General features: G+C 41.5%; 1 protein-coding gene across 1 annotated transcript in view; it reads left to right on the top strand.

Moving 5' to 3' along the window:
- The window catches only part of ENTREP1 (endosomal transmembrane epsin interactor 1), a 96,681-nt gene that overhangs the window by 23,061 nt on the left and 49,056 nt on the right, over positions 1-24,564 (top strand). The window contains exons 3-4 of the mRNA XM_075827938.1: positions 9,013-9,123; positions 15,857-15,985. Coding sequence (XP_075684053.1) covers positions 9,013-9,123; positions 15,857-15,985 — 240 coding nt within the window. The remainder of the gene's footprint in view (positions 1-9,012; positions 9,124-15,856; positions 15,986-24,564) is intronic.

A 24,564-nucleotide genomic window follows, 5' to 3' on the forward strand; every position in this document is an offset into this window, starting at 1 on the left:
CATTGCAGCGCCGATCTGCTGCAATAGCAGATAGGGGTTGCAAAATCTGGTGACAGAGCCTCTTTAAGGCTTCTTTCATATCGGCGTTTGAGACTCCAATGGAGCGGAAACCCAACAGAACGCATTGAAGTCATTGTGTGCGATTTGTGTCCGTCATGTGACGGGTCTTTTAATTTAATTTTTCTGCTCCAATGACGGAACAAAAAAACAGAAACGCAGATATGAACATAGCCTAATAAAGGTTGGTAGAGGCATGGGCATGGCATTGCACGGTGATATGAGATATTGTCTCTTAGAACTGTGTTTTAAGTTATGTGCGCACCAAATACCAAGTACTTTATCTCGCGCAGCAGCCAACATAATATCGCAAACTCTGCTATAACATTTTCATACATAACCATGCTATAGGCCATGGGAAGGGAGGTCATTAGGCATCTTGATCTTTTGAAACAAAACCTATAACTTGGAGTCTGACACACGAGAAATAAATTAAAACAGTGAAAGTTTATTGAATCGATTAAAATAAACACATATGTAAAAGCATAGAGATGATTACCACAAGGACAATGGACAACCAGAACACATAGTACAAATGGCGGCACAATGTAGATAGGCTAAGCACAACTATGGCGGATAACATTGATGGTTGAAAGGTAATGTGCAAGCAGCCAACTGTATGTCAATACAAAGTGCTGGGTAATGAATGCAGCAATGATGAATACACTATATAATTTCTCTGTATAATACATCTGGGACAACAGCCCATGAATGGTTGAAGAGAGAAACTGAAAATGTATGCACATCATAATGCAGGTACCTATTGCAGTATATAAAAATATATCAATGTCTCTTACCCATCTCCATGTTGAGTGTCTGGCGTCCACCCCGACGCGCGTTTCGGCCCGGAAGTCTTCGTCTGGGGGTGGTGTCATAGCATACTCTCCGGCCTTTTAAATAACCCCCCACCAATCCCCAAGGAGAAGGACATGCACTTGCCAGAGACAGCTGTGCACGCGGGCCGGCACATCGACATCCGGGTCACAGACCCGGAAGCAGAAGACGTAAGGAACACGTGTCCTGCATCCGAGTCCGAGCCAGGAGGCCGAGGGCCGGGCCGCGACACCGCGCAGGCGCACAGCAGAAGAAAATATATGCCAGAGAATACGGATAGCGCGCATGGCCACCGCCAGGGGTGCGCTATGATTGAACAGCGAAAAGTGAAAGGTGAAGACCCACAGATGGGTAGAATAACTGTCCCTAACCTTTCCCTACACAGTATTATACAAAAGGGAAAAGAAAAAGAAGAGGGATGAAAGAATCATTAAAGCGTACATATTAGTGTTTTGAATGTGTGGAACAAGTAAAGACAGGCATAAGTGGATGTATGAAATGAGTATCAGCCCGAAATTTAAGCGTTGCGCACCATTATTGCATACACTACCAGCACAACAGACAAATGTAATGACAAGCAAACAAAGGCATTATTGCCAAGTGGCATATGTAATTGGAATGTATATATACATGATACAGGGTACTTGCATGACAGTGTAGCAGAACATACATTCATTGTTGAGTGACAACACAATCTATAGAAACACAATCAGTTAAATTGATGTATGTTGTATAAAAGTATAAAGTAAAAGGAAATACATATAAATTTATACAGATGTTATATATGCAATTCTGTACACGTGCTAGTATATGCACGTGCATATGTCCTGCATGACTAGCCAGTGTCAAGTATAATGAGTAATGGAAAATAGTGTGACAAACTACAGAAAAAACAATGTGTTGTAGCAGCATGCTAATGACAATAAAGGTGAAAACAACAAAAAGAGAATGTGAAAAGAAAAGTATGAAGGCAAACATTAAGCTCGCAGCCTGTGTGAAAACGGAGCTAAGTGGCCACTAGACATGATAACGTGATTACGATTAGTGAATAAATGAGTGTGAACACGAATGTATGTGTATGAAAAATGGAGTGTGAGTATGTGTTAATGAGTAGTGTGAGTGAAATATGAAGCAAGTGAATATCGAATAGTGAGTGAAAGTGATGTAGAGAGGTGATGATGTGCAAAAAAGGAATAAAAGACAACATATAACAAATAAATATAATAAATATATATCCAAACCGTGATTGAGAATATAGAGACAACATGAGTACCATGTGTGTGGATATCCACAACTGCATCAATATGTAATTAATACATGTTTGTGTGTCAAAATTCAATAAATAAGTGCAAAAAGTGGCAGTTTGTGCAATTTTATGTTTCGTCAATAAATACATATTATACACAAAAAATAATATACCTTTATATGATATATGTATCACAAAAAGTACAATAAAAAATATTAACTGTACATTTAATAAAATGAAATTGGCATGCATGCACACCTACATCCATGCCTACGTGCACCAAAATCAGATATAAAATGTGCAGTACAACAAGTAACAATCACAGAACACCGATAGTAGTAAAAAGTAAAAAACAAAACACCATGTAAACAATAAATAGCTACAAGATAAATATTATTGTCTGCTAAAACCGAGTAATGGAGTACAATACAGAAGTGAAATATGGGTACATTCAAAAACTGGACCGGAATAAAGATCCACCCTGGCAAGATGAGTGGTACAAAGAACGTTCTCTAGTGGATTACACATCCATTGGATGGTAGAAGAGAGAAGTTGTCACAGGCTCAGGAGGTCAATAGAGTGTTAGATTACAGCAAATGCACCATACATAAATGGCAATCTGAAAGAACTAAAAACAAACATATGTTAAAAAATGGCTATTGCTGTACACATAACACATTTGTTAAAAGTAACAACACCGTGGAAAATCCTAACACGCTTACAGGAAAGCTGCAAACCCCAGGGTTTCATTCAAGCCCTTCGGTTGTATTGTTTTGAGTTTCCAAATCCACTTGGATTCTACTCGCAACAATTTTTGCATTAAAGAGCCACCTCTCAAATCAAGCTCCACATGGTCAATGCCTTTGATTTTAAGGTCTTTAGATGCACAATTATGGTACAGGAAGAAGTGTCGTGGCAGAGTTTTCAGGAGATCAATATTATCAGGAGACGTGCTCCTAGCTGCCTCAATGCTGTTAACATGTTTCCTCGTTCTTATTTTGAGTTCTCTTGTGGTGAGACCAATGTAGATTTTTGGGCAAGGGCAGCATGCATAATATATTACTCCCTTCGTGTTACAGTTAATGGGCCAGGTGATCTTGTATGTTGTCTCGCCCATTGAGTCCACAAAATCGTCTCCACTGACAATATTTGGGCAAGCTATGCATCGACCACATGGGCGGCAGCCCCATCGTGGTTTTGATGCACCAAAAATCGGTTTAGCCACTTGTGGTTGGTGGTAACTGTGAACTAGTGTATCACGAATGGATAAATGGGAGAAAAATATACAAGAAATCAAGAGTCGCAAGTTCCAAAATCACAAATCGAATGTATAAGTGGCAATACGCCAAACAGGTTCGGGGTGACACTAGTAGATCTCCCTCAGTTTCCTCAGCGAGTTCTATGTCAGAACCCGAGGACGATACACTGAGAGGTAGAACAAGAAGTGGCATTGACTATAGAAGACACTACACGTCAAACAAAAGGGGATGGCAGAGGTTTCGTACGGATGAGCGACGCATGCAACCTTATGACTTTGACCCCATGATGAGACAAAGAGGCGACATTCGGCGTAATCAGATATCTGACAACCAACGCATGAAGGTAATCAATCTTTCTAGCCATTACCTGTCACCTGTTGACATTGGGGTATTATCAAGGGGGTTGACATTTGCGCCTTCAACCCATTTTGATGCTTTTACAGCAGTGAAGGATTTGCACCTCTTTGCCAGAGGTTTGATCTTCAAGCGATGGTTCCATAGAAAGGATGATAACACTTTTAATACACCAGAGGAAAGAGAGGCACTCCAGTCTTTACAACAATTACTTAACAAACAAGAGAACCCGTCTCCAGGTACGATTCCGCAGGTAATAAGGAAAAGATCAACCAGATTTCCCCCATTTACTATATGTCTGGCAGTTGATCTATTTGTTAAACTGGTCTCCAAAGATTTGGAGAAGATATCCACAGGCATTAGTTATGACAACTTGACTGGGGTCGAACGAAGCAGTCTGAAAAGATTGAGATCTCTTAAAGATATTGTGTATAAGCCGGCCGACAAGGGGGGCAACATAGTGATATGGCCGAGAGAAATGTATGAAAGGGAGGCGTATCGGCAGCTAAGGAATGCCACCTGTTACAAGAAACTGACCTTCAATCCTCTCTCTTCCTTCAGTACCTTGCTTTCTAACATCTTGAGGGAGGCCTCAAATGCTGGCACCATCTCTACTGCGTTATCAGAATGTCTCATGGTACAGGATCCTGTGGCAGCAAACTTATATCTATTGCCGAAGGTCCATAAAAATTCTAAACTACCACCGGGCCGCCCCATTATTTCTGGAAGAAAGCACATCTGCGACAATGTCAGTAAGTATATTGACGCAACCTTGAAACCAATAGTAGAGACACTGCCATCCTATCTGAGAGATTCGGCGGATCTTCTCAATAAACTGGAGGGTGTTCAACTTGAATCCAACATGCTGTTTGCCACTTGTGATGTTGAATCGTTGTACATGAACATCAGACATCAAGATGGCTTACAGGCGGTGGCGTATTTCTTGAGGATGACTGACATTGATCCCACCAAGGCTCAGTTCATCCTCACCCTCATGGAATTTGTGCTTACACACAATTTTTTTACCTTCAATGGATCCTTCTACCTACAGCTCCAGGGAACGGCGATGGGGGCGGCTTGCGCACCCTCATATGCCAACCTGTTCCTGGGGCTGTGGGAGAGGGATATTTTTCTATCGGATATCGTCAATGAATCAAGTGGTCCTTTGGACCAGATTCATTGACGATATCTTCATATCGCACTCACTCACATATCGCAGGGCACTCAAGAGGAATTTGATCTTTTCATGGGTGAACTAAATGTCAACGATTTCAACATTCGCTTGACTTGGAAAGTCAACCGTATGGCCATTGACTTTTTGGACATATTAATCAAGCGGGATGACGTTGGTTTTTGTTCAGACTGATGTACATCGGAAAGACACATCAGTCAACTCATATTTACATGCTTCATCCTCACACCCTAGACACATGATCGACTCGATTCCGGTGGGACAGTTCCTAAGGATCAGGAGATTATGTTCATCTAGGGAGGATTTTGAGAAACAGGCATCTGATCTTAAACAACGCTTCTTTGATAGAGGCTATATGAGAAGATGCATCAACAAGGCATATGAGAGGGCATGTAGGTCCACGCAGATTCAATTACTCCACCCTACCATTAAGAAAACAGACGATCTCAAAATAAGGTATGTTACTACCTATCACGATAGATGGGGGGAAATGCGCAAGTGTTTGTCCAAACATTGGCCCGTCCTACAAACGGATGGTATTCTATCAGAAATCTTGCCCACGAAACCTGCAGTAGCATCAAGGAGAGCAAGAAATCTTCGTGATACACTAGTTCACAGTTACCACCAACCACAAGTGGCTAAACCGATTTTTGGTGCATCAAAACCACGATGGGGCTGCCGCCCATATGGTCGATGCATAGCTTGCCCAAATATTGTCAGTGGAGACGATTTTGTGGACTCAATGGGCGAGACAACATACAAGATCACCTGGCCCATTAACTGTAACACGAAGGGAGTAATATATTATGCATGCTGCCCTTGCCCAAAAATCTACATTGGTCTCACCACAAGAGAACTCAAAATAAGAACGAGGGAACATGTTAACAGCATTGAGGCAGCTAGGGGCACGTCTCCTGATAATATTGATCTCCTGAAAACTCTGCCACGACACTTCTTCCTGTACCATAATTGTGCATCTAAAGACCTTAAAATCAAAGGCATTGACCATGTGGAGCTTGATTTGAGAGGTGGCTCTTTAATGCAAAAATTGTTGCGAGTAGAATCCAAGTGGATTTGGAAACTCAAAACAATACAACCGAAGGGCTTGAATGAAACCCTGGGGTTTGCAGCTTTCCTGTAAGCGTGTTAGGATTTTCCACGGTGTTGTTGCTTTTAACAAATGTGTTATGTGTACAGCAATAGCCATTTTTTAACATATGTTTGTTTTTAGTTCTTTCAGATTGCCATTTATGTATGGTGCATTTGCTGTAATCTAACACTCTATTGACCTCCTGAGCCTGTGACAACTTCTCTCTTCTACTATCCAATGGATGTGTAATTCACTAGAGGACGTTCTTTGAACCACTCATCTTGCCAGGGTGGATCTTTATTCCGGTCCAGTTTTTGAATGTACCCATATTTCACTTCTGTATTGTACTCCATTACTCTGTTTTAGCAGACAATAATATTTATCTTGTAGCTATTGTTTACATGGTGTTTTGTTTTTTACTTTTTACTACTATCGGTGTTCTGTGATTGTTACTTGTTGTACTGCACATTTTATATCTGATTTTGGTGCACGTAGGCATGGATGTAGGTGTGCATGCATGCCAATTTCATTTTATTAAATGTACAGTTAATATTTTTTATTGTACTTTTTGTGATACATATATCATATAAAGGTATATTATTTTTTTGTGTATAATATGTATTTATTGACGTAACATAAAATTGCACAAACTGCCACTTTTTGCACTTATTTATTGAATTTTGACACACAAACATGTATTAATTACATATTGATGCAGTTGTGGATATCCACACACATGGTACTCATGTTGTCTCTATATTCTCGATCACGGTTTGGATATATATTTATCCAATATTTATTATATTTATTTGTTATGTTGTCTTTTATTCCTTTTTTGCACATCATCACCTCTCTACACCACTTTCACTCACTATTCGATATTCACTTGCTTCATATTTCACTCACACTACTCATTAACACATACTCACACTCCATTTTTCATACACATACATTCGTGTTCACACTCATTTATTCACTAATCGTAATCACGTTATCATGTCTAGTGGCCACTTAGCTCCGTTTTCACACAGGCTGCGAGCTTAATGTTCGCCTTCATACTTTTCTTTTCACATTCTCTTTTTGTTGTTTTCACCTTTATTGTCATTAGCATGCTGCTACAACACATTGTTTTTTCTGTAGTTTGTCACACTATTTTCCATTACTCATTATACTTGACACTGGCTAGTCATGCAGGATATATGCACGTGCATATACTAGCACGTGTACAGAATTGCATATATAACATCTGTATAAATTTATATGTATTTCCTTTTACTTTATACTTTTATACAACATACATCAATTTATCTGATTGTGTTTCTATAGAATGTGTTGTCACTCAACAATGAATGTATGTTCTGCTACACTGTCATGCAAGTACCCTGTATCATGTATATTTACATTCTAATTACATATGCCACTTGGCAATAATGCCTTTGTTTGCTTGTCATTACATTTGTCTGTTGTGCTGGTGGTGTATGCAATAATGGTGCGCAACGCTTACATTTCGGGCTGATACTCATTTCATACATCCACTTATGCCTGTCTTTACTTGTTCCACACATTCAAAACACTAATATGTACGCTTTAATGATTCTTTCATCCCTCTTCTTTTTCTTTTCCCTTTTGTATAATACTGTGTAGGGAAAGGTTAGGGACAGTTATTCTACCCATCTGTGGGTCTTCACCTTTCACTTTTCGCTGTTCAATCATAGCGCACCCCTGGCGGTGGCCATGCGCGTTATCCGTATTCTCTGGCATATATTTTCTTCTGCTGTGCACCTGCGCGGTGTCGCGGCCCGGCCCTCGGCCTCCTGGCTCGGACTCGAATGCAGGACACGTGTTCCTTACGTCTTCTGCTTCCGGGTCTGTGACCCGGATGTCGATGTGCCGGCCCGCGAGTCCGCGTGCACAGCTGTCTCTGGCAAGTGCATGTCCTTCTCCTTGGGGATTGGTGGGGGTTTATTTAAAAGGCCGGAGAGTATGCTATGACACCACCCCCAGACGAAGGCTTCCGGGCCGAAACGCGCGTCGGGGTGGACACCAGACACTCAACCTGGAGATGGGTAAGAGACATTGATATATTTTTATATACTGCAATAGGTACCTGCATTATGATGTGCATACATTTTCAGTTTCTCTCTTCAACCATTCATGGGCTGTTGTCCCAGATGTATTATACAGAGAAATTATATAGTGTATTCATCATTGCTGCATTCATTACCCAGCACTTTGTATTGACATACAGTTGGCTGCTTGCACATTACCTTTCAACCATCAATGTTATCTGCCACAGTTGTGCTTAGCCTATCTACATTGTGCCGCCATTTGTACTATATGTTCTGGTTGTCCATTGTCCTTGTGGTCATCATCTCTATGTTTTTATATATGTGTTTATTTTAATTGATTCAATAAACTTTCACTGTTTTAATTTATTTCTCGTGTGTCAGACTCCAAGTTATAGGTTTTGTTTCATATTCAGCGGGTTCACCGTTACCACCATGCTCATTATGGCCCTGTGGCCCGGTTCCCTATAGAGCCCATACATCATTGTGAAGGGCCATTTACAACGGATTTTCTAGGGAGCTGTTTGGTGTCCTCCATTTAGGTACAATCTTGATCTTTTGCTAGTTTGATATCAACAGTCTAGGTACTTCAATGGGGCTCAGCTGCAATACCATATACAGCCTATGTATAAAGGTGGCGCCGTGTCTAGTTTAACTTGTCTAGTAAAACAGTGGGGGTCTCAGGGGTCAGACCCACACCAATAACATATTGATGGCTATCTTAAGGAAATCCCACCAATATTTAAATGTATTAAACCATTTTAAAATCATAAGCTAGTATATGAGCTAGTAGTATTAAGGATTGTAAGAGTGCTGTACTTAGAAAACAACACTTTAGCTGGTTAGCCTAGGCGTCATTGTTGGAGACGTGTGGCCTCATAATATTTATTTTAACATTTCTCCTTTCACACAAGGTAAACCTATTTGTCATGCTGTCGGTGGTGTGTGTGCTACTAAACCTGGCTGGTTTTATATTAGGATGCCAAGGTGCTCAATTTGTGTCCAGTGTACCCAGCTGTCATTTGGTAAGTGTTTTATGCTGTTTTTCAGAACATTTTAAAGGGATTTTCCGGTTTTATGTCAATAAAGCTTAATCACCATATAAATGAAAAGTTCTACAACTTTATAATATACTTTGTGTTTCTATTCCCCACCGTTTTCAAAGAATTTTTCTTTGCTGTCAGTGAATGAGAACACTCTTATTTGCATTGAGAATGTGCAAATCGGTAGAATTGTATCCAGTCTGTAGCCCACAAGATTTAACAAATGTTCTTTATTTTGATTCATCTAGTAGTATCATCACTACAAAGCTAGCCATACAGAACTAATAGGAACACGTAAGGATCCTAGTGTATGCAGTGAATTTTTCATGTGTGTTTATGTATGATATATATATGTGTGTGTCTATATATATATATGAGTATGTACGTTTCTGTGTGCTGATCATACATAACATTATTATTGTTCAAATCTCCTTTGTTCCGCAAAACCGCTCTGACCCTTCGAGGCATGGACTCCAGAAGACCTCTGAAGGTGTCCTGTTGTATCTGGCACCAAGACTTTAGCGGCAGATCCTTTAAGTTCTGTGAGTTGCGAGCTGGGGTCTCCATGGATCCGACTTGTTTTCCAGTATACCCCACAGATGCCCGATTAGATTGAGATCTGTGGAATTTGAGGTCAAGTCAACACCTTTAACTCATGTTTTTCAAACCATTCCTGAACAATTTTTACATTGTGGCAGGGCACCTGATGCTGCCGAAAGAGGCCACTGCCATTAGGGAATGTCAAGGCCATGAAGCGGTGTACTTACTCTGCAACAATGTTTAGGTAGGTGGTACGTGTCAAAGTAACAGCCGCGCGAATGTCAGGAACCAAGGTTTCACAGCAGAACATGACCCAGAGCATCACACTTTCTCTGTCTACATGCCTTCTCTCCATAGTGCATCCTGATGCCATCTTGGCCATCCACATGATTTAAAGGTGTTTTTCACTTTCTGAAAACTGATGACCTATCCACCGAATAGGTCATCAGTATATGATCGGTGCGTGTCCGATATCCGGACCCCGCACCGATCCGCAACTCTGGTTGCCTCCGTGCACCGGATGTTTAGAAAGTGATGCAGTAGTTGGCATAGTGGCCGTTCGGCAGAACTGCAGCCCTGCTCCTATTCACTTAAATAAGAGCAGAGCTGCAATACTGCGGCTCGGCCGCTATTCTTTGACCGAAGCCATCTGCTTTCGGCAACATCGTCCGGCGCCTGGAGGCAGCCGGTGTGGCGGATTAGTTGACACGGTGGTCTGGGCGTCAAACACGCACCGATCAAATACTGATGACCTATCCAGTGGATTCATTAGAAAGCTGTGATGGCTGTGTATTCTGACACCGTTTTATCATAGCCAGCAGTAAGTTTTCATCAGTTTGTGCTACAGTAGCTCTTCTATGGGATTGGACCAAACAAACTAGCCATCGCTCCCGAGGCGCATCAGTCAGCCTTGGGCACCCATTACCCTGTCGCCGGTTCACCAGTTGTTCTGCCTTTGACCACTTTTGGTAGACATTAACCACTGTAAACCATGAACACCCCACAAGACCTGTCATTTTGGAGATGCTCCGACCAAGTCATCTAGCCATCACAATTTGGTCCTTGTCACAGTCACTCAGATTCTTACACTTGCCTATTGTTTCTGCTACCAGCACATCAACTTTAAGAACTGACTGATCGCTTGTTGCCTAATATATCCCACCTCTTGACCGGCGCCAGTGTAACAAGATAATAAATGTTATTCACTGTCTCTAGTTTTAATGTTATTGCTGATCAGTGTGTTTGTGTATATGTGATATATACTAGTCCTTCTCAATTAATTAGAATATCGTCAAAATTAATTTCAGTAATTTAATTCAAAAAGTGAAACTCGTATATTATATGGATTCATTACCCACAGAGTGATCTATTTCCAGCATTTTTTTCTTTTAATTTCGAGGATTATGGTAACCGTTAATGAAAACCCAAAATTTAGTCTCTCAAAAAATTTGAATATTATATAAGCCCAATTTATAAAATGATTTTTAATACTGAAATGTTGGCCTACTGAAAAGTATGTCCAGTATATGCCCTCAATACTTGGTCGGGGCTCCTTTTGCATGAATTACTGCATCGATGCGGCGTGGCATGGAGGCGATCAGCCTGTGGCACTGCTGAGGTGTTATGGAAGCCCAGGTTGCTTTGATAGCGGCCTTCAGCTGGTCTACATTGTTTGGTCTGGTGTCTCATCTTCCTCTTGACAATACCCCATACATTCTCTATGGAGTTTAGGTCAGGCGAGTTGGCTGGCCAATCAAGCGCAGTGATACTGTGGTTATTAAACCAGGTATTGGTACTTTTGGCAGTGTGCGCAGGTGCCAAGTTCTGCTGGAAAATGAAATCGGCATCTCCATAAAGCTTTTCAGCAGAGGGAAGCATGAAGTGCTCCAAAATTTAGTGCTAGACGTCTGCGTTGACTCTGGACTTGATATAACACAGTGGACCAACACTGTTGCTCAGTGGTCCAAAGTCCTGTTTTCCGATGAAAGTAAATTCTGCATTTCATTTGGAGGAAGAGTGGAGAGACATCAATCCAAGTTGCTTGCGGTCCAGTGTGACGTTTCCACAGGCAGTGATGGTTTGGGGAGCCATGTCATCTGCTGGTGTTGGTCCACTGTGTTATATCAAGTCCAGAGTCAACGCAGCCGCCTAGCAGGAAACTTTCGAGCACTTCATGCTTCCCTCTGCTGACAAGCTTTATGGAGATGCTGATTTCATTTTCCAGCAGCACTTGGCACCTGCCCACACTGCCAAAAGTACCAATACCTGGTGTAATAACCACAGTATCGCTGTGCTTGATTGGCCAGCAAACTCGCCTGACCTAAACCCCATAAAGAATCTGTCAAGAGGAAGATGAGACACCAGACCCAACAATGCAGACGAGCTGAAGGACGCTATCAAAGCAACCTGGGCTTCCATAACACCTCAGCAGTGCCACAGGCTGATCGCCTCCATGCCACGCCGCATTGATGCAGTAATTCATGCAAAAGGAGCCCCGACCAAGTATTGAACACGGAAAAAGGCTGCCTGCAACAGCCAAACCCAAATTCCCAGCCACCACTAATATATGAAAAGAATCGTACTTTATTAGCTACGTATAGCTTGACAGATCACACTTAGAATTTAAAATTATCACAAGCCGAGATCGGACGCACAAATGTATCACCTGATTGATCAGGCATATGTTATGTACACCGTAGGAATGAACTTCCCTATCCAGTTAAATTACTAGTGGGTAACATTAGGTCCGGTCATCGGCAGTGTCTAAAATATCAACAGCCCCCCCGACATGTTTCGCTACTAAGTAGCGTCCTCAGGGGTACACGGGGCTAATGGCGGCGCAAAATGAAAATGATCCTGATATAGACACGTAAGGTGACGCGTCTGAAGGTGTGTCGGGCCAAATGGCCTATGGCGATGTAGGAGACACACAGGCCTCTCAGCTGTACTCGACTGACGAATAAGCGACAAGATAAGATGGCTCAATCAGAGACTGGAAACAACGCATGCGCACGGAGGTAAAACAAGGACTTAGTACACTCCGAACAGCTCAGATTGCGACTCACGAAGTGAGTCACTAGCGCCTGCGCAGATACCTGAAACAGTGACTTGGTAACAGAAAGGCTCACCCTACCCATCGATGTTTAACACTATGTGTAATCATACCTCCGAATGGTATTCAAGGAGATATATCCACCTGTCAAACCGGTGTAAGGGTAGATGGATAGAGAGGAAGCCATAGTCTATTAAGAAAAATATAGAGTGATTGAGTAAATAGCTCGAATTCTGTCAAGAATCTGTCAAGAGGAAGATGAGAGACACCAGACCCAACAATGCAGACGAGCTGAAGGACGCTATCAAAGCAACCTGGGCTTCCATAACACCTCAGCAGTGCCACAGGCTGATCGCCTCCATGCCACGCCGCATTGATGCAGTAATTCATGCAAAAGGAGCCCCGACCAAGTATTGAGGGCATATACTGGACATACTTTTCAGTAGGCCAACATTTCAGTATTAAAAATCATTTTATAAATTGGGCTTAAATAATATTCTAATTTTCTGAGACACTAAATTTTGGGTTTTCATTAACTGTTACCATAATCCTCAACATTAAAAGAAAAAAAAAAAGTGCTGGAAATAGATCACTCTGTGACACACACACACACACACACACACACACACACACACACACACACACACACACACTTTGTAAATGCCGGATGTATCTATAAATATATTTGCCTAAAGTAAGGGGAAGAACTTTGAAAGCAAACGTAATTGTGTCCAAACTATGGTCTGGTAGCTTTAGGAGGGCTAGAAAATCTAGGAAACCAATTGTTCGATGTACAATATACAGGTCCACTCTGACTATGAGAATACATTAGCGCTCCTTTAACCAGGAAAGATTTTTGTTTTTCACATTTATGCACTTTGGTGATAAGCATATTAGAGTTGTTAAATGTGAACAAATTCTAGTTTCCGTACTCAGGCTCTCTTAATGTAAATACTTTCCTAATCCGCATCCTGTGATGAAACATTATATTGTTTTTCCTCTCATGTGGGCTGAATTGATGTCTATCTCCTGTTGTCCATTAGTTGTATATCAGAATTACACATTGAGTACATTAACGTGGTACTTCCTCCATTACACAGTTCCTTGGGAACACACAACTTCAGAATTAACTTTTTAAAAGGCAGCGGAGTCAAACTACTGCAGCCTAAAAAAGTTATTTGTATGAAAGGAAATGCTAACATCATTCACAAATATGTATGCTCATATACCTTGAGTGTAAGAATAATTGAGATATGTCAGATATTGTGATTGTCAGGCATACATTTCGCTGGACGTCCTGTTGGTAATCCCATTGAAGAATATTTCAGTGAACCTATCCCTAGCCTGAAATGGCTTCTTACAGGTGATGACAGATTGTACTCTACTGTACAGCAAATGTATGTTTGTCGCATGACCCGGGAAAGCTTATTACCGTATCCATATGGTCCCAGTTACCTAACGAATGCCAAGACTGGGCCAGTATGCGTCTGTATATCTTTTTTAACTGTATAGGAAAGCATATTCTACTTTGCTTTCATATGCAGAGGCATCCCTCCAAAAAACTAATACTGCGCGGTACACATTTTTTAAAAATAATGGTAACCTATGGGTGACATATATGCCTAGAAAATGGCATATGTCGGAGGCTTCCATCAGATGTTTACAGGAGTTCTGTAGCATGTAGTATATAAGATGTATATTTTAGTAGGTAAATTGGTACCTCCAATAATGTTGCTGACGTCTCCCTCCAGAAGTTTAAAAATGATGGAGACGCGGCCGAGAGAAAAGGCATTCTAGCTGCCGGTAGCCTCTAGCTGCCGATAGCCTCTTCTACAAAGGAGCTTTGTAGAAGAGGCTTTTGCTGCCGTACGGTTGCCTACTCAAATGGACTCCCAGCTCTCCTGCCGTCACTTTTAAACTTTTGGAGGTAGACATAGTTAGCAACAATATTAAAAGGTACACTTTAACCTCCTAAGATATACATGTTATTTACGTTTCATACATAAATGTTTTTTCTATTTGCTTCCAATTTTAGGTTCCTTACAGTTTGTTCCCTGAGTGTTCAACCCCTTCCAGCAAATGGACATTACATCCTAATTGCGTTCTTCTCTGGGGTTTGCAGACTCTTTTGTGTACTGTGAGTCCAGAGATTGTTTTATACGGAGTCCCGTTCCCCCGGGCAGTTTTTTAACCCATTCAGTACCTGCTGCATTTCAAGGATGAAGAAGTTACATCCACCCTATAGCTTCTTAAGACTTGAAATGCAGCATGAACTGAATGTGTATCTGATGTGGTGTTCTTTATTTTCAGTTATGATAACGCTGTAGCAGAGGGCGGTGTCAGTGGAGGAGCCTCAGTGCTGGTGATATACAATGCAGGGTGGTGGTTTACTATTTCTGTGTAGTACTGCTGATAATTTCTGTGGAAAGTCTCTTAGATTTATTATGTCCAAAGAGCAGTCATAAATCACATTTGGGGGTAATTTATCAACCTTTCTACACCAGAAAAGTCACAAACGGGCCCAAAAGTTTCAATTTTCTGCCTAAATTACGACTTGCCCTTTTTGCGGCACCCACGACACTTTTGTAGAAAGGTGCGTGACCTCTGGGAAACAGCGTGACCACTGCGGCCCAACAGATTTATTATAACTTACGCCGGGCTAATTGTAACATAAGGACACCTTAAAGGGCCAATTTTGGCCAATGCAACGAGCACCGATCAACGAGACAGCTCGTTCATCGGTGCTCGTTTGCTTCTGTCACAAGGAGCTATGTATGGGACAAGCGGTTTACATTTTAATTTCTTTTGATTTGTAAACACCTAAAAGAAAAAAAAAAACATTTTTAAGGTATTTGTTTGGATCAGTTGGACTTCAAAAGAAGATCATCTATATTTCAGAGGTGCCTTGTTTAGTCATACATTCTTTTTATAAAAACATTACATTTACATGACAAGCTCCCAGGCTGTATGTTTTTGTTAACAGTTACTATAAGTAAAGTGCTTCATCAAGAACTGGGTAAGCAACAGAGTTCATTTATTCCTCACTCTTAAGTAAAAAAAAAAATGGAACAGGTACGTGATCATACAGAATTTTGTCTTTTACTCACAGTTGTGTATTTGCAGGTAGATATGACAGAAGGCAAAATCTGTGTGTGTTGTGAAGAATCTCAGGCTTCCAAGTGCTTGGAGAAAGAAAATGTCCTGAAGCTGGTCATGATCCACTCCTGTAATGCCGTTCATCTTTTACTCAAGGTAGTATTGCTGGTGTATTATATTTAATGCTGTATGTATGTTTGCATCTACTTGTTTTGCTTAAAAGGGGTTGTACAGATTGGTGAGGGGACCTTTTGGCAGGTCCCCTCACCAATCTGCTGTTCTGGCCAGGGAAAGCTGCTGTCATGTCCACATTTGCTGCAGGGGTGTTCTAGTATTACACAGCATTCTTTCAAGTCTATGGGCAAACATATATTACATGGATGCTCCAAGCCCTCCGGAGTCCTAGCTTTCATTGGGATGGTATAAAAAAAAAATCTTCACTACTACCAAATTGACCGACAGCATATGCAGGTTAGTAGTTAGTTATGATCTTAGATCAGATTTTTATGTATGAATTTGCAAACTGTTACAAATTTTTATATCTGCACTAGGTAAAGTAGAAGAACAGAGCTTCTGATGCAATATTCCGTGCCATACACAAGTATTTTTAGTTTGAATGTAATGCACAGATTGAAGCTATGAGAATGTTAAGTAATATACAAAATAAGTAAATATGTTTAGCACTAAAGAGGACCTGTCACCTCTCCAGATATGTCTGATTTAGTGATTACTTGCATCCTCTATTAAATAATTCCGGAGCATTTTTTCTTAGCACTCTGCGTTGTGCAATTCCTTTCTTATTCCTCTGGACGTTACTATTCCCCCTATCAATAGGTTGTGTTCCTACACATTCTGATAATGTCATGCCCCATTGACAAAAGAAATGTAACATCCAGTTGTCAATTTATACATTCAATTCCAAGAGGAATAACAGAGGTACAGAGAAAAGGTGCTCCAGATTTGTTATTTCATTGGTAATGCAAGTATTTCCTAAAACAGCCAATCACAGGCTGCAGCGGTCACATGTGACGAAACGTCCTCGCAGGAGGGCACCTGGACATAGCTGGAAGAGTATCGCCGTGTTGCTATCGCAACTCCCAGAGAGGTAGGTATAAGGCTTTTTTTCTTTTTCTAGCGGCCTTTTTCCACAGCGGAATATCCAGCCAAATATATTCACACCATTTTGTGTAAATATTCGGCTGGATTCCCCTGCGTGTTCTGGGTCGTATATATGCCGTGGACTCTTCTGCAGCGTATACTCCCTGTGAGACCATACCCTTATGTTTGGCATAAGTCATACACTCCACTTCTTTTTTTATTTTTTTTATTTTTTTTTGTGCATTTTGCAACAAAACTCATTTGCATTTTTCTTGGTTGGTAAATCTGTCCCTATGTGTTATGCCTGGTGCAGTGTCGGAGGTAGTAGGTTGGTGCATGAAACTAGGTTTCAAAGAACACCAAAAACAGTCTGTGTTATGCCTAGTAAAGGTGCTTAGGGATAGCGCATATCAAATAGACAAATGCAATGTGCTTGAGCACAGATATCCCAATTTCCCAGCTACTACTTGAATAGTGGCTTTAAATAAAACGTAACTTTTAATATTGAACTTTAGAATTGAGGTGCCATGAGAGACGGTAAACGTACAACATTGAATTGGAATAAAAATATACTGAGTCGGTTAGCGTGGTATTAGAGATGTGAGAGGTATTAACATCTCATGGACGTAATGGGGCTCGTATGTACGGCAGCTGCAGACTGCCTGAAGAGCCTGTGTCCTCCGTAGGATAGAGTGCAAAAGCTAAACAGCGACTGAGTTAGATTTAAAAGAGCACTAGCCCCCCCGACATGTTTCACTGCTGAGCAGCGTCTTCAGGGGATAATTCGGGGCTATTACCGGCGCGTGCAGAAAATGCTTCCTGTTATAGTAGGGGAAACACCCATCGTGGGGTTCGTCATCCCCAGTGATAGCCAATAAGATTCACAGAGAGGGACGAGCCCTCATATTGTATGAATGGCATGTCGGCTAGCCTATGTTGTAAGGCTGCCGTTCATCCAGGCACCAGCTGTTTCCAGCGCATGCGCACTGTGGTGAAATCGGATGATAATGTTTTTTCCCCTTTTCTACTGAAAGTGGGGACGGCTGTCATTATGTGGTGTCCGCAAATGCTGGGTAGAACACCACATGTGCAGATATATAACTTAGTGGCATAACGACATGGTTTGCCATACTAAATTTAGATGTAATCCTGATGTTCATAGTCTCGATGGGGAAGATGAGACTAAATCAAGACAGTAAGTTAGATAAGATGGCATATATAAAAGGAAGCAAAGGTTATAATCTATGTTGTACTGTGAGGCTATTATAAAGCTCCTAAAGGTGAGGCTGCAGTAATAAGTTAACTGTATATACAGGTAAGGTTTGTTGCATACAGTATATAAAAGATTGCATCACATCATAGTGTATTGTATACATATAGTTATCAAGGTTGAAGACTTGATATAATCCATGTTTTTGGATAGTTGGAATGGAAATTCATGGAGAATATTTATAAAAGATCCTATAAAGACATTTTTATTAAAACTTCTATAAGAAGGCGGCGAAAGTGAAGCCCTCATTTAGACCAATGGGGCTGAGAGATCCCAACCTATGTATCCAGCGTGCTTCTTCTTGTAACAGTTTTTTGTCTAAATTGCCAGCTCTAGGGCCCAATTTGACTTGGGTGATGCCCCAAAATTTCAGGACATTGGCATTTCCCTGGTGACAAGATCTAATATGTCTGGAGATAGGGGTATCTTCTTGTGTGTTAATGGTACTCACATGCTTGGAGATTCTTCTCCTAAATTGTTGAATTGTCTTGCCAATATATAGTTTAGGGCATGGGCACTTGGAGGCGTATATAACACCGCTACTCTGGCAATTTATGAATTGTCTGATGGTGTACTGTTTGCCATCTACAGGGTTGTTAAAAACTTTGGTTTTTGGCATAAATGGACAGAATGTACATCTGCCGCATGGAAAAGAGCCCATAATGGGCGGTGGGAGCCAGGTGTTACGAGGATTAGGATATTTGTCCTTGTTGGTAACTGAATGTGTGTTGCCGTATAGAAGATCACATTCAGTTACCAACAAGGACAAATATCCTTCCACCATCAGATGTATAGGTAATTTCGATACCTGCAGTGGCGGATTATCATTAGGGCGTTTCGGGCGGTCGCCCGGGGCCCAAGACTGCCAGGGGGCCCAAGGAGCCTATGACCGCCCGAACCCCCTCATGCCCAGTGGCGTCGCTAGCACCGGAGGGAGCCCCGGTGCCAGGACCGCACCTGTCAGGCGAGGGGAGCTTTGCTTCTACTTAGCAGCCGTGGTCTGTGCTGCTTTAGAAGCTCCCCCTCCAGCCCCCCTTCCCTGCTCTAAACATCTCTGCTGCTAGCTGTCGGGACATGGGGGAGGGGAGACTGTCGGCGGGCTCTGTGCTGTGAGCAGGAGAAGAGCTGCAGTGAAGACATAAAAGGTAAGTGCATGTGTGTTTAATATCCATATTCATGTGTGTTTAATGTCCATATTCATGTATGTTTAATGTCCATATTCATGTATGTTTAATGTCCATATTCATGTATGTTTAATGTCCATATTCATGTGTTTACAAGGTGTACTTTGTGTATAATGTGCATACTCGTGTATAATGTGCCTACTTAGTGTATAATGTGCATACTCGTGTGTACTTTGTGTACTATGCATACTTTGTGTATAATGTGCCTACTTTGTGTACTTTGTGCATAATGTGTGTACTTTGTGTACTGTGCGTACTTTGTGCATAATGTGCGTACTTTGTACTGTGCGTACTTTGTGCATAATGTGCGTACTTTGTGCGTACTTTGTGCATAATGTGCGTACTTTGTGCATAATGTGCGTACTTTGTGCATAATGTGGTACTTTGTGTACTGTGCATACTTTGTGCATAATGTGCCTACTTTGTGCATAATGTGCCTACTTTGTGCATAATGTGCGTACTTTGTGCATAATGTGCGTACTTTGTGCATAATATGGTACTTTGTGTACTGTGCGTACTTTGTGCATAATGTGCCTACTTTGTGTACTTTGTGCATAATGTGGTACTTTGTGTACTTTGTGCATAATGTGCGTACTTTGTGCATAATGTGCCTACTTTGTGTACTTTGTGCATAATGTGCGTACTTTGTGCATAATGTGCGTACTTTGTGCATAATGTGCGTACTTTGTGTACTGTGCGTACTTTGTGCATAATGTGCCTACTTTGTGTACTTTGTGCATAATGTGGTACTTTGTGTACTGTGCGTACTTTGTGCATAATGTGCATAATGTGCGTACTTTGTGCATAATGTGCCTACTTTGTGTACTGTGTGTACTTTGTGCATAATGTGCGTACTTTGTGCATAATGTGCGTACTTTGTGCATAATGTGCCTACTTTGTGTACTTTGTGCATAATGTGGTACTTTGTGTACTTTGTGCATAATGTGCGTACTTTGTGCATAATGTGCCTACTTTGTGTACTTTGTGCATAATGTGCGTACTTTGTGCATAATGTGCATAATGTGCGTACTTTGTGCATAATGTGCGTACTTTGTGCATAATGTGGTACTTTGTGTACTGTGCGTACTTTGTGCATAATGTGCCTACTTTGTGTACTTTGTGCATAATGTGGTACTTTGTGTACTGTGCGTACTTTGTGCATAATGTGCATAATGTGCGTACTTTGTGCATAATGTGCCTACTTTGTGTACTGTGTGTACTTTGTGCATAATGTGCGTACTTTGTGCATAATGTGCCTACTTTGTGTACTTTGTGCATAATGTGCGTACTTTGTGCATAATGTGGTACTTTGTGTACTGTGCGTACTTTGTGCATAATGTACCTACTTTGTGTACTTTATGCATAATGTGCGTACTTTGTGTATAATGTGGCACTTTGTGTACTGTGCGTACTTTGTGCATAATGTGCCTACTTTGTGTACTTTGTGCATAATGTGCGTACTTTGTGTACTGTGTGTACTTTGTGCATAATGTGCCTACTTTGTGTACTAGTGTTTAGGTAGTGTTAGCAATAGTTACGGCGCGGCAGGGTGGTGGTGGAGAAGGGGGGCCCAAGTTTGGGTAACAGCCCAGGGCCCATGGTCTTCTTAATCCGCCACTGGATACCTGTTCCTCTTCAATATCAAACATCTTACAGAAGCATTGGCCCATCTTACGGGCTGATCCTGATTTGGCTGAGGTTATCTCTGACCACCCCAGCATCACTTACCGACGAGGGAAGAATCTTCGGGAATACTTAACACACAGTCATTATACCAAAACGTCTAATCCTCGTAACACCTGGCTCCCACCGCTCCCACCGTTATATACGCCGCCAAGTGCCCATGCCCTAAACTATATATTGGCAAGACAATTCAACAATTTAGGAGAAGAATCTCCAAGCATGTGAGTACCATTAACACACAAGAAGATACCCCTCTCTCCAGACATATTAGATCTTGTCACCAGGGAAATGCCAATGTCCTGAAATTTTGGGGCATCACCCAAGTCAAATTGGGCCCTAGAGCTGGCAATTTAGACAAAAAACTGTTACAAGAAGAAGCACGCTGGATACATAGGTTGGGATCTCTCAGCCCCATTGGTCTAAATGAGGGCTTCACTTTCGCCGCCTTCTTATAGAAGTTTTAATAAAAATGTCTTTATAGGATCTTTTATAAATATTCTCCATGAATTTCCATTCCAACTATCCAAAAACATGGATTATATCAAGTCTTCAACCTTGATAACTATATGTATACAATACACTATGATGTGATGCAATCTTTTATATACTGTATGCAACAAACCTTACCTGTATATACAGTTAACTTATTACTGCAGCCTCACCTTTAGGAGCTTTATAATAGCCTCACAGTACAACATAGATCATAACCTTTGCTTCCTTTTATATATGCCATCTTATCTAACTTACTGTCTTGATTTAGTCTCATCTTCCCCATCGAGACTATGAACATCAGGATTACATCTAAATTTAGTATGGCAAACCATGTCGTTATGCCACTAAGTTATATATCTGCACATGTGGTGTTCTACCCAGCATTTGCGGACACCACATAATGACAGCCGTCCCCACTTTCAGTAGAAAAGGGGAAAAAACATTATCATCCGATTTCACCACAGTGCGCATGCGCTGGAAACAGCTGGTGCCTGGATGAACGGCAGCCTTACAACATAGGCTAGCCGACATGCCATTCATACAATATGAGGGCTCGTCCCTCTCTGTGAATCTTATTGGCTATCACTGGGGATGACGAACCCCACGATGGGTGTTTCCCCTACTATAACAGGAAGCATTTTCTGCACGCGCCGGTAATAGCCCCGAATTATCCCCTGAAGACGCTGCTCAGCAGTGAAACATGTCGGGGGGGCTAGTGCTCTTTTAAATCTAACTCAGTCGCTGTTTAGCTTTTGCACTCTATCCTACGGAGGACACAGGCTCTTCAGGCAGTCTGCAGCTGCCGTACATACGAGCCCCATTACGTCCATGAGATGTTAATACCTCTCACATCTCTAATACCACGCTAACCGACTCAGTATATTTTTATTCCAATTCAATGTTGTACGTTTACCGTCTCTCATGGCACCTCAATTCTAAAGTTCAATATTAAAAGTTACGTTTTATTTAAAGCCACTATTCAAGTAGTAGCTGGGAAATTGGGATATCTGTGCTCAAGCACATTGCATTTGTCTATTTGAATTACACATCCCTGCCAGCTTCTAGGGTCTTTTCTATCTCAATTAGGGATAGCGCATGACACAGTGTATTCGTATTACACAGTATTCATATCAATATATTTACAAAGTGACACTGGGTTGTAACATGGCATTAGTAGGGATGAAGTGTGTTTTTAGTAGAGCTGCTGGGGTAGTAGTAGCTGCAGTCGCACGTCTGGTGTAGTAACACAGTGTTGCAGGAATAGTAATTCGTATTATTACCTGTGACACATGAGTAGTAGCAGAAAAAGTGATGCATGAGTTGTGGTAATAGCAGCAGTGACCCAGGAAAAGTAATATCAGAAATGTTTGTCATGGAAACGTCTCAATAGTAGGGATATGGTGCCTATATTCTACTGTAAATTGCAGTATCCTATAAAAGTCGTAACCATCTTTCTCACGCAGTGACATTTGAATCACCCTAAGCTGCGATGAATAGACCGCTGGTGCCGTCACCTAGAGTGCGTGCTGCAGAGGTTATAAGTGTGATCCCGTGGAAGGGTACATCCTCCTGTGGCAGATGTGACGCTGCTATCATAGGAAATATACTGTTCCCTGTTTACTGTTCAGTTGCATGCTGCCCACCTGTAAAAATTATAAGACTTCTTAGAGTCAGTTCACACAGTGTTTTTTTGAGCTGATTTTGATGCAGAAACCGCGTCTGAATCGGTGCCAAAAAAAAACGTCAAACGCCATTGATATTGATGGGAGGCTTTTGAACGCTAGTAGGGAAAAAACTCCTTACTCTTTCTTGGAGCGAGCAGTTTCCACCTCTGACCTTCCATTGAAATCAATGGGAGCCACAATAAAAAGCGTGGTGCTTGTTAAATGTTTTTTGCCGTAATAAATGTGGGGGAAAAAAAATCTTTGAAAAACGCTGGCTTAGATTTTTTCTGCCTGACAAAAACCTCCGTGTGAAATGACCCTTACAGCCTAGACATTACTATAAGCGCTCTGTTGGGAAACCTGCAATTTATCTCTGTCAGCCGCAAGCAGTTTAAGGATGTTAACGGACTACTTCAGTAAGCAGCCGAACCATTCTAGTAAAATCCCAGTAGCAGATGGCATTTAGATCCTCGGGTAAACGTGCACATAGGGGCACATAGTTATATACAATGTTAAATATACTGTAGAGAAAGTGTATACATCATTTAATAAATGGGTATTCCCACAATGTACAATTATCACCTATTCACAGGATGGGTGATAAGTGTCTGACTGCTGGAACCCCCCACCGATAACTAAAACAGGAGTTCTGAGTAACTGAAAATTTTTAACATCTGAAACTAAATATGATAGATTTCATTTAGAAATGTATTTATCTAGTCACTTTCTACACATTCACCTTCCTTTCTATGTGCTCTCACAACTCAACACTTCCGGCTCTTCTCAGTTTTTATTAACTCTCTTCTCCCGCTCTCTGACCACAACCTTCTCTCCTTTACTATCAAATATTCTCTGCCTCCTCAGGTCATGCCTACGTATCAGACATACAGAAATCTACATGCCATTAACACTCAGCAACTCATAGACAGTCTACAGTCCTCATTGTCCCCTATCTCTTCCCTTTCCTGTGCCAATCTGGCCGCCAAACATTACAATAACACTCTGACACTCAAATATGCATTGGATGAAGCAGCCCCCCCTGCAATCCGAACCACACGACAAAGACGACGACAACCCTGGCACACGCCTCAATCCCGCTTTCTTTAGCGGTGCTTGAGATGTGCCGAACGTCTGTGGAGAAAATCACATTTGGCTGCAGATTTCCTCCATTACAAATGTATGCTCAAAACTTACAACTCTGCCATTCACTGCGCCGAACAAGTCTATTTCACCTCTCTCATCTCCACACTATCTAATAATCCAAAATGACTCTCTGATACTTTTCATTCCCTCCTTAGTCCTAAAGTGCAGACACAGATATCAGTGCTGAAGACCTGGCCACTT

Source organism: Rhinoderma darwinii, chromosome 1, assembly GCF_050947455.1.
Source record: "Rhinoderma darwinii isolate aRhiDar2 chromosome 1, aRhiDar2.hap1, whole genome shotgun sequence".
Lineage (NCBI taxonomy): Eukaryota > Metazoa > Chordata > Amphibia > Anura > Rhinodermatidae > Rhinoderma > Rhinoderma darwinii.